The following is a 15,031-nucleotide window of genomic DNA, read 5'->3' on the forward strand; positions in this document are numbered from 1 at the left end:
CATAATATAAAACGCTGATGCTAAAACATTTCATAATCAGATGTGACTCAACGTGAAAATCTTTTCCATGTTTTTATCATAATCAGCATAAGACATTTAGTTCATCTGCTTTTTTATTTTTTTTTTTTTTTTTTTTTTTTGCATTGGTCCAAAAGGGTTTTTTAATCAATCACAAGATACTGTATTTAAAAAGTTTAGTCATACAACTGTTTGGTGTTCAGTGTGGACAAGCAATGTTATTGATGGACCAGCTTGTGTCAGCGGGGAAATCACATGCTTGTATGCATTATACACAATATGAAATATGCATTTACCATATGTTTGAAAAAAGTTAATATTTTGCACTTGAGCTGTGCTCCCTTATTGAAAATGAGGTGAGTGTCTTCAAATTTTAATGGAGCCAAAAGTCTTGTGCTGCCTCAATGGAAAAAATATCCCACGAGCAGTGCAGGAGATTGCATAGCAAGGTGCCTTTATTTCACAGTCAAATGAAAACCCGGTAATTATACTGAGAGGGAGTAATTATACAGGCTCCGACACTATTTCCTGCTGCTTTCACATTGGTAGTTAATACTGAGACGCCTCCATTTGTCACGTTTGTGGAGACAATCTTTTATGCAGAAATTTCCTTCGGCATCCAGCTAGGACTTGCAAAAGATCTAAGGGAAAGTTGTTGTCAACACAGTAGCAACACTTTTCAGTAGAGCAACGGCACTGTGTGTGGTTCAACATTTAAGTATTAGATTTCAAGGGATAGTCCATACAAAAATGAAAATCTAAAAGATGTAGATGAGTTTGTTTCTTGATCAGGATCTATGCATTGGAAAAGATGTGGAGAAATATAGCTTTACATCTCTTGCTCACCAGTGGATCCCCTGCAGTGAATAGGTGCTGTCAAAATGAGTGAAAACAGCTAATAAAAACATAATAATAATCTACTAGTTATCCACACATTTCCAGTCCATCAAATAATGTCTTGTGAAGCAAAAAGCATAAAAAAAATGGCTTCTCTTTCCATTATATTGCTTTCTCAAGCAAAAGTCTTGTCTGAATCAGGAGAGAAATATGCACCGACCAAGCACTGATTTCAGATGAAAACGCAAACTCATATACCTCTTGGATGACCTGAGGGTGACACTTTCAGAATCATTATGTAAAAGTGCATTTAAGAACAGTGTTTACATGAAGGACTCCCCTGAGTGCCTCAGAGGTTTGTTGTGTAAACTTTGCTAATCAGCATCCTCAGACCCAGGTCATCCTAATTCTTCCGTCTTATTTCCCAGCACTCAAGAGCACTGCTGAATGCACGTCTTTCATTGCTCCCCATGTCACCTCCAGAGATCAGTTTTATGAGATGAGTTGTCTTATATATGAAATCTCAACATATTTCATCATAAAATCAGATTTGGGGGCATAAAGGTAAGCCAGCCTGCCACTCACTATGCCTATTCTGGCTCTTTAGAACAACTGCAGAGGTTTCCCTGTAGGAGCGGTATCATCATATATGCATAAAACATGAGAAAATCTTAGAAAGCATCACCCCTGGCAGCTGAAATCAGGGTTTAGGGTTGCTTTAGGAAAAATAAATTAACTTGAATCCCAAGTTCAGTGTTACAGTTTGTGCTTACTGTGTTTTGCATGCCTGTGGTAATATATGTGTTTAATTAAGGATTATACAACAGTTTGTTCCGGTCCTTAAATTACTGTGCATCTGGGATTTTTACTGTTTGTATCACTCAGCTTGTGTTTGCTGACAGTCTGTCAGTCTGTGTATTAGTGCTGGGGATTTTTCAGTGACTCTTTCTGCAAACTACATTGACTTGCCAGTGGTGGCGACAGGTGACTGTATTTATTAGTCTGTCAGTGACTTATCAACTCAACTGATTCATTCAAGAGCTCTGAATAATTCAGGAACAGAAACAAATGACCGTCTTTATACATATGTAATTTAATCATTCACTTAAATCATTGATTCAAAAGTACAATTTTATTTAGGTACAACACAAATGCCTGTCTTTACAAATGAGTCATTGAATCACTCACTTTAACAACTGGTTGAAAAATGCTGATTGATAATGCTGAATCGAATGCAGACTCGTTCAGGAACGGTACAAGTGATTTCATGAATGAGATGCTGAATAATTCACCTAAACAAGTCTTTACCAACATGCAATGGTTCTATTGTACCTTTGTTCTGAAATATTTCCATTGGTGGAGCAAAACTACACAAAGCAACTGGCAATATAGTTGAAACTGTAATTTACCCAATATTAAATTTTGTTTATTGGATTGTTGTACAAAAGCAATTTAGCACTCGCGGTTACATTGTGACTGCACAGATAAGCAGAATGACACTTGCAGTTTGTCAAATTAAATTACAAGGCTTGAACTGTTTTATGAATGCCATTAGTATATAGTATCTGCACTAGGAGGTTGTAGTTATGGCTTCCCAGAGGTGGTTATTTGTAATGGATGTCATGTTTTAAATGTACCCATAGATGAAACACTTTGTGCTTCTGGCCTCTGGGTGATAGATATTGTGAGTTGCCATTGTTAATGGCGTCAAGTCCTCAGCTAGATGAATCATGGCCCGCAGTGATAGTTTGTCTTTATAATTCCGGTCCACACAGCCACATAGGGTGGATGAGGCAATCATCATTCTCTGGAGGATTCAATATGACGGCCTCCAGAGAGCATATGCATACGCAAACACACTGCATAATTTTGTTTGCGTATGTGTGTGACTTTTAAATGAAGGCACCTGTTTCAGTGACACATTTGCTGACTAGTCAGGCATAACCAGTGATTCACCGGCCTTGATCTCTTACAGATTGCCTCACTGATGTGTAGACCATTGTTGGCTTTGACCTTGAGTCAAAATCAGAATGGCTGATGGTGAGAGAGGGAATTTTTACTGATAAACAAAAACAAATTAGACAAAAAAAAGAGAAATTAATTGTTTTTGCTCCCTGTGTAATTGCTCCACTTATAGTTCACCCAAAATATAAATTCTATCTTCATTTCCTTAAATAAATTTCAAACCCATATGACTTTCTCTATTCTGTGGAGAGAGAAAAAAATTCAATGCTGTGTTGTTTTGCTTATTTTAAGTGTTATTTTCATTTTGGTATTATATTCTTCTAGTATATATAAAAAATTATGGTATTTGTTAATATTTTTAATTAGCTTTTTGTGTTAAATTTCCATCAAAAATGTTCCATTGTTTTATCTTTTTTTATTTTTTTTTATTTCAGTATACAAAAAAAAACATTTTTATAAGGTAACAAAGTTTTTTTGTTACTTTTTTGTATAATATTTTTATAGTTTAACACTATTACAGTCAAAGTTTATCTATATAGCACCATTTATACAGCCACGGCTGACCAATGTCCTTTACAAAGTATCATAAATCATAAAAAAAATAAAACTGAGAAAAAAATAAAATAAAATAGAAAACAGACCTCATCCCTGACCAACATGACCAACAAATGACTGATTACAGGGACTGTTCATAGTGACTATGACTGCTGCAAAGCTCTAAAAAATGCAAATGAGCGCAATAAAAGTATTCAACATGACTCTTTTTTTTTGTGTAAAAGATCATTTAAACAATTCTAGACTAAATAAATATTCGCTCTGGTCTTTTTGTCGGTAAGGTTGAGGATTTTGCCTGGCTCTGTAAATGCCCTCTGAAATAAACTTCTAAGGGTCTGTGCTTCTTTGACACCAAAAAGGACAGTTTCAGTCTTTCGGTTTTGACTTTGTCCTTTGGCGTCTCTTTGAAGCTTCAGGTTGTAGTTCATCATTATTAGATTGCATCCTACTTGAGATTCAAATCATTGAAGGTCACTTTCAGTTATGGTTTTTGATACTTTTCCATAGTGAAAGATAATATGTTTAGGTTAACATGAAATGACATTTGCAACCTATTTTGCAACCAAAATGTGGCACACTTCCATATTAAAACAGGATGTTTTGCTTGATAACGCAAATTGCTAATCAGTCAGTCACATGGGAGGCAGCAACAAAATGCATTTAGGCATCTAGATGAGATCAATTTCGTCAGCTAAGAACAGGAAACGGAGGCTACAATTTGCTCAGTCTCACCAAAATTTGACAATAGAAGATTGGAAAAACATTGCCTGGACTGATGAGTCTCAATTTCTGCTGCGACATTCAGATGGTAGGGTCAGAATTTGGTGTAAAGAACATGAAAGCATGGACCCATCCTGTCTTGTTTCAACGGTTCAGGCTGGTAGTGGTGTAATGGTGTGGGGGATATTTTCTTATTACCAACTGAGCATCATTTAAATGCCACAGCCTACCTGAGCATTGTTTCTGACCATGGCCATTCATTTATGACTACAGTGTACCCATCTTCTGATGGCTACTTCCAGCAGGATAATGCACCATGTCACAAAGCTCAAATCATCTCTGGTTTCTTGAACATGACCATGAGTTCACTTTACTCAAATAGCCTACACACTCACCAGATCTCAACCCCATAGAGTATCTTTTGGGATGTGGTCGAATGGGAGTTTCACATCATGGATGTGCAGCCGACAAATCTGCAGCCACTGCATGATGCTATCATGTCAAAATGGACCAAAATCTCTGAAGAATGTTTCCAACACCTTGTTCTATCTATGCCATGAAAAATGAATGCAGTTCTGAAGGCAAAAGGGGGTTCCAACCCAGTACTAGCAAGGTGTACCTAATAAAGTGTCTAGTGAGTGTAGACCAGGACTTCATTTTATCTGTCAGAAATTGATTGGATCGTGAAACATGGCAGCTGGTCACTTCAGGAAATAAAGTTGCACATGTTGCAGAAAAGGTAGTAGAATATCTTCAGTTTGCACTCATTTACCTTCAAAGATTCCCTCTTTCAATATTATGCAAAACTATACAGCAAGAAATAAAAAAGTAGAGTATTATGCCTCGATATTACACTTGGCAGAATGGATGGGCTCGCGGGGCATCTCTGCGGCATCATATTCGACGGGGGCGTGATCCGTTCCTCATAATTACACCTCCTACTCCAGCATCTGCTGAAGGGAGGAAAGAGAGGGAGTTCCTTCGAGTCATTCTTTATGATTAATGCAGGTGTGCCCAAGAGGCCTTTTGGGAACGACCGGAGAATAATTACCACAAAGTATAAAGACGTGAGAAAGCCTCTGCTCTCTCCCCTCTTCTGACACTCTCCAAACTACACCAGCCGCCAAAGAGCAATTAGACTAGAGAAGGCCATGTAGAGGATCTATCATTAAGGCTGCCTGTTTCTCTGTAGAGAAGATGGGAGTAAAGGGGAATTTGTGGATCTATAATTGGAGCAATTTCAAAGTTAAATCACACCCGAAAGGCTTAGGGAAAAAACGAGAGCCTCTGTTTTATCGTGGTAAAGTACGAAGTGTCAAACTAACCTGGAAATGTGGGCCAGCTTTTGTCATTTATCAGCAGATGTTTTGGAGCTGTTGTTTGTCGATTATAATAATAATTTTACAAAGACATTTTGAGTGGCGCTTGCCTGTGTAAAATCAGTGTTGTGGGCAGTTGCCAAGGCATTGCTAGTTTGCCAAAGATTTTATTTACAATTGTTGTTTTTTTTTAGTTTGTCTTTTTCTTTTAGTATAGGAGAGAGAGATGATTTTCACATTTGCATGTTTAATGAAGGCATGTTATAAAATGAAAAAATATATATATATATATATTTTCGAATTCTGACATTTATTTTGCCAATTTTATTTGAATTCATTCATGTATGTATATATATGTGTGTATTTATGTGTATGTGTGTGTGTGTGTGTGTGTGTGTGTGTGTATATGTTAACTAAGTGTTTTCATTTACGGTAGTTTTCATTTTAGTATTTGGTATCCACAGTTACACAAATTTAGTGGGTGGTATACAAGAGACAAGATAGACAGACAGAGAACTGAATCCTTGTTATTTCTATTTCTTCTCTATTATGTTGGACAGTGCAGCTCTGCTGATTAGATTTAATCATGATGGAAATAACACCAGTTCCACAACCACTGGTCAACTGATTCTTAGTATTGTGACCGAGCAGTCCTGTTTTGTGCTGATGCCGTATGTAGTCTTCTGCAGAAGGTCACCAGCTGTAAAGCTCAGCAGTGGTGAGTATGAGTGCTCTGCAGAGGTCTTTCCACTCCACTCCACAGGCCTGCAGCTGTGCTCTTCATACACCCGTGAGCTCCAGAGGTGATTCACAGGTCACATTTCATCTGAGCCAAACCAATTGATGAGCAAGATTCCAATGGGGTCTAATAAACTGTATTATTTAATTTAACAAAAATGTAATCGCAATCAAACAGCAGACCCCTGCAGCACTACACCATAACCCCTGCTGAATAACTAACGTTATTTTACATTTTGATAGTTACCTTTTATTAGGTCAGCAGAGTGACGCATAGTACTGTGTAATTAGAGATGAAATGCTTCAAATTTGATGTGCTCATTGAATTGCACAGGTTTTAAATCTGTCCTGGCTGTTATTGACTGTTATTTCAGCTTCTCGTCTTCCTTGTGCAGCTCCAAGTCAGTGACGTTTCACCTTAAAACAGCAAAAGCCAAAATACTAACTTGTTCAGGCAAAATGTTCAATGTTAACAGTAACTCCCAGGGTGGAAAGTGGTCACACTGGAATCAAATCTTTTCGCATTCTTGCTGAGAGAGTCATTCCTTTTTTTGCAAACTCTGATTCCAATCAAGCGAAGACTAGCTTCAGATGAATGGTGCTTGGCAGAGCTTAAAAGACATGTTTCAGACCATCTGGACAGGTGAAAAAATGTGTGCTTCTGTTCATGAGCAGCTGAACATGCCAGTCTTCTGATGATGGGTTTTAAGCACTTTCATACAAGGCTTGAGAAAGATTTTATATTCATTTGCATCTTACTCTCAAACCGAGCACGTAATGTTACTCTAATGTTAAAAAAAGTAACTAATTACATTCTATTGTTCCTGTTTTAGGGAAAGTGGAGCATTAAATATTAAGAATATGACCCTCTGTCTTAGTGGAAGAGTTTTATGTGGCAGGATATTTGTACAATGGAAGGGTTATTTATTTAGATGTAAATAAAAAAAATGGCTCTATTTGTATTTATTTATTTATTGATTGATGCATGCATGCAAAAAAAGTAAGGGTAAGTTGAAAATAAAATGCTTTAAAATAAATGAATCGAAATCTATAAGGGCCGTCAACATTAACACATGCCATTAATTAAAAACATCCGTAGCACATAAAAATAATTTTATGCAATTAACACAAAATTACTGAAGCGCAATTTATTAAGTTTTCAGTCCAATGATCCAGTAAGAGAATGCATTTAGATCATTCCAAAACAGAGCTAATGTAAAGAAATCCAGGCTGAATAAATTAGAGATGACAGAAAATAGATAATGAATTACATATGCAAATACTATACACTGAATTCTGAAATTATTTTTTTGTGAATGTTTTAAGATAAATTGTACATGAAATGATACTACACTACTACACAGGTACTATACTTTTCTTATTGCTTGAAGAAAGTCTGATTATGTAAAACATGTTAACCCTGAACTGAACATAAAAAAGCTCTTAGGGACTATTAAAAACCTATTCCTGATTGCCTTCTTTAAACCAGCTGTCCTCTATAAAATTTGAATGAGGAGTGAACTTGGAAAGAGAGTAGATTTGCTCTTGATAAGGCTTTCGTTTGGATAATTCACAAGGCCATTATAGAGTAGCACTGCCAGTGTAGCTGTGTGTAAGGAGGTGTGTGTGTATGTGTGTGTGTGTGTGCTTAAGAGAGAGCGAAATGGATTGTTTGTGTTTGTCTGATGGCGAGTAATATTCACCAGCTGCTGCCTTAGTGTTTCGTCCAATAAAATTAAGAAAGCAGCACACGCACACACTTTTAAGGTTTTAAACAGTCTACAGACTTCCTTTTGCACACATTCTCAGTAATTGCAGTGTTTTGTTATGTTGTTCTGTTTTAAAACTTATGAAATTTTCCAAAGAACCAGTTAAATTTTCCTTTGTTTTACCAAGAAGGCTCAGTAATTCATCCAAGCTAATAGTTTTATCACTGAACTTAATAGTGTATATATGTAAATATATAATAGTATCTTAACACATTTCATGTTTCTATCTAAAAGGTACATTTTTTTTTATTTTTTATTTATTTATTTTTTTTTGATGGTTTGTTCTAAATTTAAGCCCAAATTTATAAGAAACTGTTTGATGAAAGAAGGTTTGATAGAAATATTGTGACAATTTGACAAGTTTAATTTCCATAAGATGAGCAATATCTTCTGTATCCTCTGTAGCAGATTTCGGTTGTTGTCCTCTTGCTGTCATTTCCTTCTGTAATGAATGTCTAACTGTCAAATGTCCCAGTGTCTGTGACATAAAACTAGAGGCCTAATACATTACATTCACAAAGAGACAGACAGTATAAAAGCTTTATTTGATGCAAAGCACGGTCAAAGAGGGGTCTTTATAAAAGTACATTCTCATACATTCAACTACATGTCTTTACTGCCCCCTGTAGGTGACCTGGTGTCTCGTGCCATGCATCACCTTCAGCCACTGCACATCATGAACGCCAGCAATGGAACGCCTGTACACCAGAACTGCACCGGCACCATGCACTGGGAACCGGAAGCCCTCTACACACTCTGCTACTTCATGCACTGTCCTCAGATGGAGTGGGAAAACCCTAATGTTGAACCCTCGAAGATCACCCTGCACACTGAGAGGTAAGAGCATGCTTATTATTAGAAGCATGAAAGTTGCTACTGTATGTCACGTTAATGCAGTTAATCATGGCAGTCATAAAGGGTTCATGCAGTTCATACATCTTATATTTAATTTGTGCTGTTTGCTAATGCAGCCATCATTAGTATTACTAGCATTATCACAACTGATTATTTGTCTGTTATTTTGATCATAACCATGCCGTGCTTGAACATTCAGCTTTGTAAAAAAAAAAGAAAAAAAAACACGTACTCAAAACTCAAAAACAATTGAAAATTACATATAATACAAATATAAATAATTAAATAATACAAATAATTAATATTGTCTATGGGACAGTCACAAGCCTCCTGGTTTTCATCCAGAATAAGATGAACAAAGATTTTATCATTTAGTACAACATGAGGGTAAGTGATTAATGACAAAATTTTCATTTTGGGGTGGAGTATCCCTTTAAGTCATTAGCACCTCTCTTATCTAAATATTAGTATTGGCCAGTGAAAACAGTATAATGTTCACTAATTGATATTAAATCTAAGAAATATCTGCTTCACTGCATCCTGAAAAATACATTACTTTACAAATACAATACAAGTCTTTTACCCTGGTAGATGACAAAACAACTGAAAAAAAAAAAATGGTTAAGCAGGGACCTAGAAAAAAAAAACACATAGGAATGAGAAACAACCACTTTAAACACCTTGGCAATGCTATACAGCTTCCATGATGGTAGCATTTTCTTCAAATGGCATCTAGTGCACAGTTGCTTTGTGCAATACATCCTTTTTCTGTGAGTCAGTATATGTCCAAGAGTTTTTCAATCACCATGGAGTTACTTAAGACTGCATTCACACTATAAGGGCACAGGGATGCCAAGGAGAACGTGATTTAGACATAATCTTTAATTCCCTTATGCAGTGTTGTAGCACAATGAAGATACAGTAGAACTCTTAACTCCTGTTGGAGGAGAGTCTTAATGGATCGTTACGGAGTTATGTTCAGCATCCGCTCCACATCGATAAATCCATCAGGACATCTCGTCCCAGACAGTCCCACATCACTCGGATGTGATAAAAAGCCCCCTATCCAAGGACCCTGTGGGACGCCCATGCAATGCTCGACAGAATAGGTGCATCAGCGAGCGGCCTCCTTCTCCAGGGACAGACAATCTGTTCTATTATATTCATTTCTATCTTGGCCTCTCACAGAAGAATGAGAGAGTAGAGGAAGAAAGAGAGAGGGAAGGATGAGAGAATGACAAAAAAAAATCAAATAGATGGTAGGTGAGGATCGAATTAAAATGAGTGTGTGTGGAAGGGGACGTAATGAATAGAGACGGAGAAAGAAAACAAGATATCAGAGTGAAGAAGCGTCTGGAGAGGTTCAGGGTTGTGGCTTTAGATTTGAGTCGAGTGGACTCGAGTGGACGCTCATATCTGCATAATGCATAATTTCCAACATGAAATACACTGAAAGATCTAGAAAACCTATTTCCTAGAAGCAATTTTTTTTAGATCTGAAAGACAATTATAGGAAGATTTTTTTTCTCAAATTGACAGTTTGGCAATATCTGCCCCCTTTTATTTTATTTATTTATTGTTTTAATTTATTGCATAGATATGTAACTTATCTAACACTAATACATTTTATTGGGAGAATCGTGACCTAACTCTGCCAGCGTCGAGAGTGTCAAAGTGGCCGGAAGTCATTCATTTTCAATGTAAGCCGACATCAAGCAGCGGCGACTTGGCTGTTGAGAGCGTCGAGGAGAGTTGAAATCAGGTCAACTTTATGGTAATGAGCTATGACGCGGTGTGCAGTAACGATATAAGAATAATAATCTAATGATCTAATAAATAATACTAGGCTACAGTAGTCCCAGTTTACTTTTAAACAAATTTCCTTGATTATATGTACATTGAGTAATGTTTTATACTTGATTATATTTAAGTAACATTTTCAGTGCAGGACTTTTACTTGCATCTGAGTATTTTTTTAGAGTGATTTATATATTATTAGGTAAAGGACCTTAATGCTTCGTCCACAACAATATTTAATGAGGTTAACTTATAACGTTACCCTCATTGTGGTTAGTCTGCACAAGTTTAACAAGCTTGTTTGCTTTGCAGCCGCTTTAAATAGAAGATAAGCATTCGATCTACGTCAACGCACTCACAAATCTTTCTGCAGTGTTGTGAGCAGGGTGATCAGAGTGATTTTTGACGCTCTCAACGCCGGCGGTGTGAACGCACAGTAATGGTTAGAGTCGGACTTGATAACCCGAAGGTGGCGGTGCTGTAGGAATATGGCTGCCCACTGCTCTGGGTGTGTTCACGGTGTGTGTGCACTTGGATGAGTTGCATGCAGAGCACAAATTCTGAATATGGGTCATCCATTGCTATGCAACTCTTCACTTTCACTTATACATATTAAATGTACAAATTATTTAAATTTGGGGACAGAAAGATAATAATTGCGATATGGCTGAATGTGACTATTAAACTTCAAAAGGGTATGATTTACATATATCTTTTTTTCATTGGTTTTGTTCTTGTAATGTGGAGTGCCTGTTGAGATGTATGACAAGATTGTATTTTTGTATTATTGTATTTCTCCTTAGTTCAGAGTACCTTGACAGGCATATCATTTCCATAAATCAGTGGAATTTATCTTAGCAAAATGTTTATGAAAACCGTGACATTTTTCTGGAGAGTCTCCACTCTTGCAAGAGGAGAAACTTTTGATAGGGCAACTCCCTTCCTCTGGTCAATACAAAGTTGTTGAAATCTATAGTCTCCTTTCTTCAGCCAGATGTGGCTACACTTTCAAAACCCCAGACTGGAATGAGAACCACGTCCTTTTCCTCTAAACATTTCTTCGAAGGGAGGGGAGCTGAGAAGCATATTATTCAGGCAGAAGAGAAACAGAGAAGGGTTTGCGGTTTGTTTTGGTGGAGCTCGGATTCCTGGCAGACTTTCTTGCGGTGGGTAGGTGTCCGGGGAGGAAGAGTGTGGATTGTGCAAAACTAGGTCACAGGAAGCACAATTAGATGATGACAGAGGGTTCAAGATGAAGCTTTGTGGGTTTTTTTCCCTTGAATAAGTTTTGAAAAGGCATTTTTCTAACGTCAAATGCCTCCTCCTTTTTATTTACGTCCAAGTGTGTGTGCACAGACAACTAATTTGAAAATTATGATAACATAGTTTGTCCAACACACTGCATGCTTTTTAACACAGAGGGGTGTTTGCCACAAAGTTTGACACAAAGACAAGCGTAGGCGGACACAGCTGTGTATGTTTCTCATATTGTCATATTATTTAGCTGTTGGAATTATTAGCATATTTATTAACAACAACCTGGCAACCCTCTAAACTCAGTTAAACTGCAGTGCAATAATGTTGGATGTGCTGCTCGGAAATGCTTGAAGCAAAATATTCAACATACAAAGAGTTTCATGGCCACAATCATCGTGACTCACTACAGTTGAGTCAAATTCCACATATTTCTCAACCTTTGCCCTGTAAAGAGTAGTTTTGAATCTTATATATGTAGAACTGGCAGTTGGCACAATGGAAAAAGTGTAATAGAAGCACATTTGCAGCTGTTTAATGATATTTTTGCCTTCAAATTCATCTGTTGTAATGAGAGTTTTCTTTGTAATGAGTCTCCAGCTTTCGTTTTCTGACTGAAAACTTGTCAGGATGGCAACAGGTCTTTTATATTCTGCCACTCTAATTAGATGCAGCTTAGCGCTGGTAATTCGTAGCAACTGTAATTCCACCAGAGAGTTTATGATTACTTCTCTAAAGTATCCCAAAGCTGCACGCAAACAGATGTGTCCATTGAAAATGGAAATCGCACAGGTGATTAGAAGAAACAAACATAAGTTAACAGACAAAGGTTTAAACGCAATGGACTGATTTTGTTTCTTATGATCTTAAAAACCTTAGTGCTTAAATGCTAGAAATTTAGGTTGGGGACAAAAACAAATTATGAAAAATTATGACATTTTGGGGTAAACTGCTTGTCTGATATCAAAAATGTGTCTCTGTAGGCCGTTCCTGGTGTTGCCTCCGCTGATGGAGTGGATCCGGGTGGCCGTGGCGCACACAGAACACCGCCGAAGCTTCTCTGTGGACAGCGACGATGTACGACAGGCAGCCCGACTGCTGTTACCTGGGGTGGACTGTGAGCCACGGCAGCTGAAGTATGTTTGGGATGCAACATCACTTCCATACATGCACAAATACACAGCCGGCATGCACACTATACATGTAGAATGCCTTAATTAACAGTTAGTCATTCACTGAAGGGCAGTACCAACACACAACATGTACAGTACTCATACTGCGTCACTTATTAAGTAAGTATCATTCATTTCCTGTGTGGCTTTAGTGTCCTAGTGGCAAGCTGTGAAGTGCTATGTTTTGCTAGTTCTTTTAACATGGTCAGGAAGTAGTTATTTTCAGGAGCATGCTGTAAACTTCACAGATACGGGATATCTTGGCAACTTGGCAAACAAACAATGTTTCATGTCAGGGATATATTATAATATATTGTAAACTGTTGTAAATGTTTATTTAAATTAAATTAACAACGAAAAATACAGAAAATAACAGAAAACAAATAAAAATAATTGAGTAGTGTTTCTTGTTTGGCTGTGTGTGTAACTGGGGTCTGGACTGTCCTTTAATTCAACAGAGCAGACGACTGCTTCTCTGCCACACGGAAACTGGACGCTGCATCCACAGAAGCAAAATTCCTGCAGGACCTGGGGTTCCGGATGCTCAATTGCGGACGAACTGACCTGGTCAAGCAAGCGGTCAACCTGCTCGGGCCAGATGGCATCAACAGCATGAGTGAACAGGTGGGCACTGATATATTAACACACACATATAGTCCCACATTTGTGTGAAATTCAGGCCTGACTTTACTAGATTATAGATTTTTATCTCTGAATGCTAAAAATTACTGTAATTCAAACTGGCATTTTAATGAAAGAGCCTACTTTTTTTCTCAATTCTGTTGGCATAGCACCATTTGTTCATACAGTAACACTTGATGATATGGTGGCCATGTTAGTCATTTTAAATAGAATATAATTAATTACAACACCAACAACCTAATAACAGAGTGTAATTATGAGCAGCTCCACAAAATAATTGTCATGAAATAATCCCACATACATTAGTATTAGTCAGTACTTCCACTGTAATTACTCCCTGATGTAAATACCAATGTAAAATGTGACTTTTCTCACATCTGCCTTCCATTGTCTTCTCCTTCGTCAGCCTCAAACCATTCGATGTTCAAGCGTCAATGACATTTCTGCAGCATGTCATTTTAGAAGAAGAATGCTCTAGTAGTAGGTTTCTTATAATATATGTGAAGAAAAATGACCCACGTAGACTTTTTAGGCTAAGAAAATAAATAGTTGCATGCACTTAAATAAGGAAAAATGTTTTAAATCTGAGCTGATCTGTGGAAGCATCTATCGTGATGGCAGTCATGACACTCGAAATTATGAATCAAAAGTCATCTGTATTCTGCGCTGGGTTTGTGTTACTGTCACAGTCTGTCTTGAACACAGCAGCCAGTTTATGCAAAGAATGACGGCGACATGCCGATGCTGACAAAATGGATTAAACTAACATGTAAACTTGATGCAACACGGAGACAAAACCAGACAAATGTGGGGAATGTGATGACACAGACAATTGTTGGAGTCCAGCTGAGAATCATTGAGAGTAACTCCAAAATCACGCTGGCAAATATGGTACTCTTTACTTCAAGAAGAGCCGTGAGGGAAAATACGTCTCAACTGACAAATCAATCTCCTTCATGGTGAAAACTGTTTGCAGAATTGCATGCTCTTGAGTTAGTTATACAATTAAGTGTTTATAGAGAAGTTTAAGGCACAAAATGAAGCAGGGTGTGTAAACCCCTTTCACTGTAGTAAAGTCACTGTAATGTAGAGGATCAAGAAACAGTATATAAATATAATTTATTAGCACGATATGACTCTGAAAGGCTGTGTTTAAAAACAGCTAACTGCTGACTTTGTAACTTCATGCACTGATTTTATGTTTGTGTTTCACTGAAGCAGCTGTAGATTTGATGGTCTAATGTATATATGCACAAGTGCATTAACTGAACATCATCCATAAAGATTAGTGTTCCGCTCAGTTCATTTAAATGGGCATTTTAGGGTCTCGTGAAAAGGTTATTTTCAGACGTTGCATAACTAGTCCCGGAGTAGCTTTTGCTGTAGGCTC

At 37.4% G+C, this 15,031-nt stretch overlaps 1 protein-coding gene across 3 annotated transcripts in view; it reads left to right on the forward strand.

Moving 5' to 3' along the window:
• Nucleotides 1-15,031, forward strand: part of LOC113047809 (ankyrin repeat and BTB/POZ domain-containing protein BTBD11-A-like) — a 107,735-nt gene that overhangs the window by 77,540 nt on the left and 15,164 nt on the right. For all 3 annotated transcript variants that reach the window (XM_026209111.1, XM_026209112.1, XM_026209113.1), the window contains 3 exons: nt 8,551-8,758; nt 12,811-12,963; nt 13,458-13,623. In XM_026209111.1, the coding sequence (XP_026064896.1) occupies nt 8,551-8,758; nt 12,811-12,963; nt 13,458-13,623 (527 nt within the window). The remainder of the gene's footprint in view (nt 1-8,550; nt 8,759-12,810; nt 12,964-13,457; nt 13,624-15,031) is intronic.

Source organism: Carassius auratus, chromosome 29, assembly GCF_003368295.1.
Source record: "Carassius auratus strain Wakin chromosome 29, ASM336829v1, whole genome shotgun sequence".
NCBI classification, from domain to species: Eukaryota; Metazoa; Chordata; class Actinopteri; order Cypriniformes; family Cyprinidae; genus Carassius; species Carassius auratus.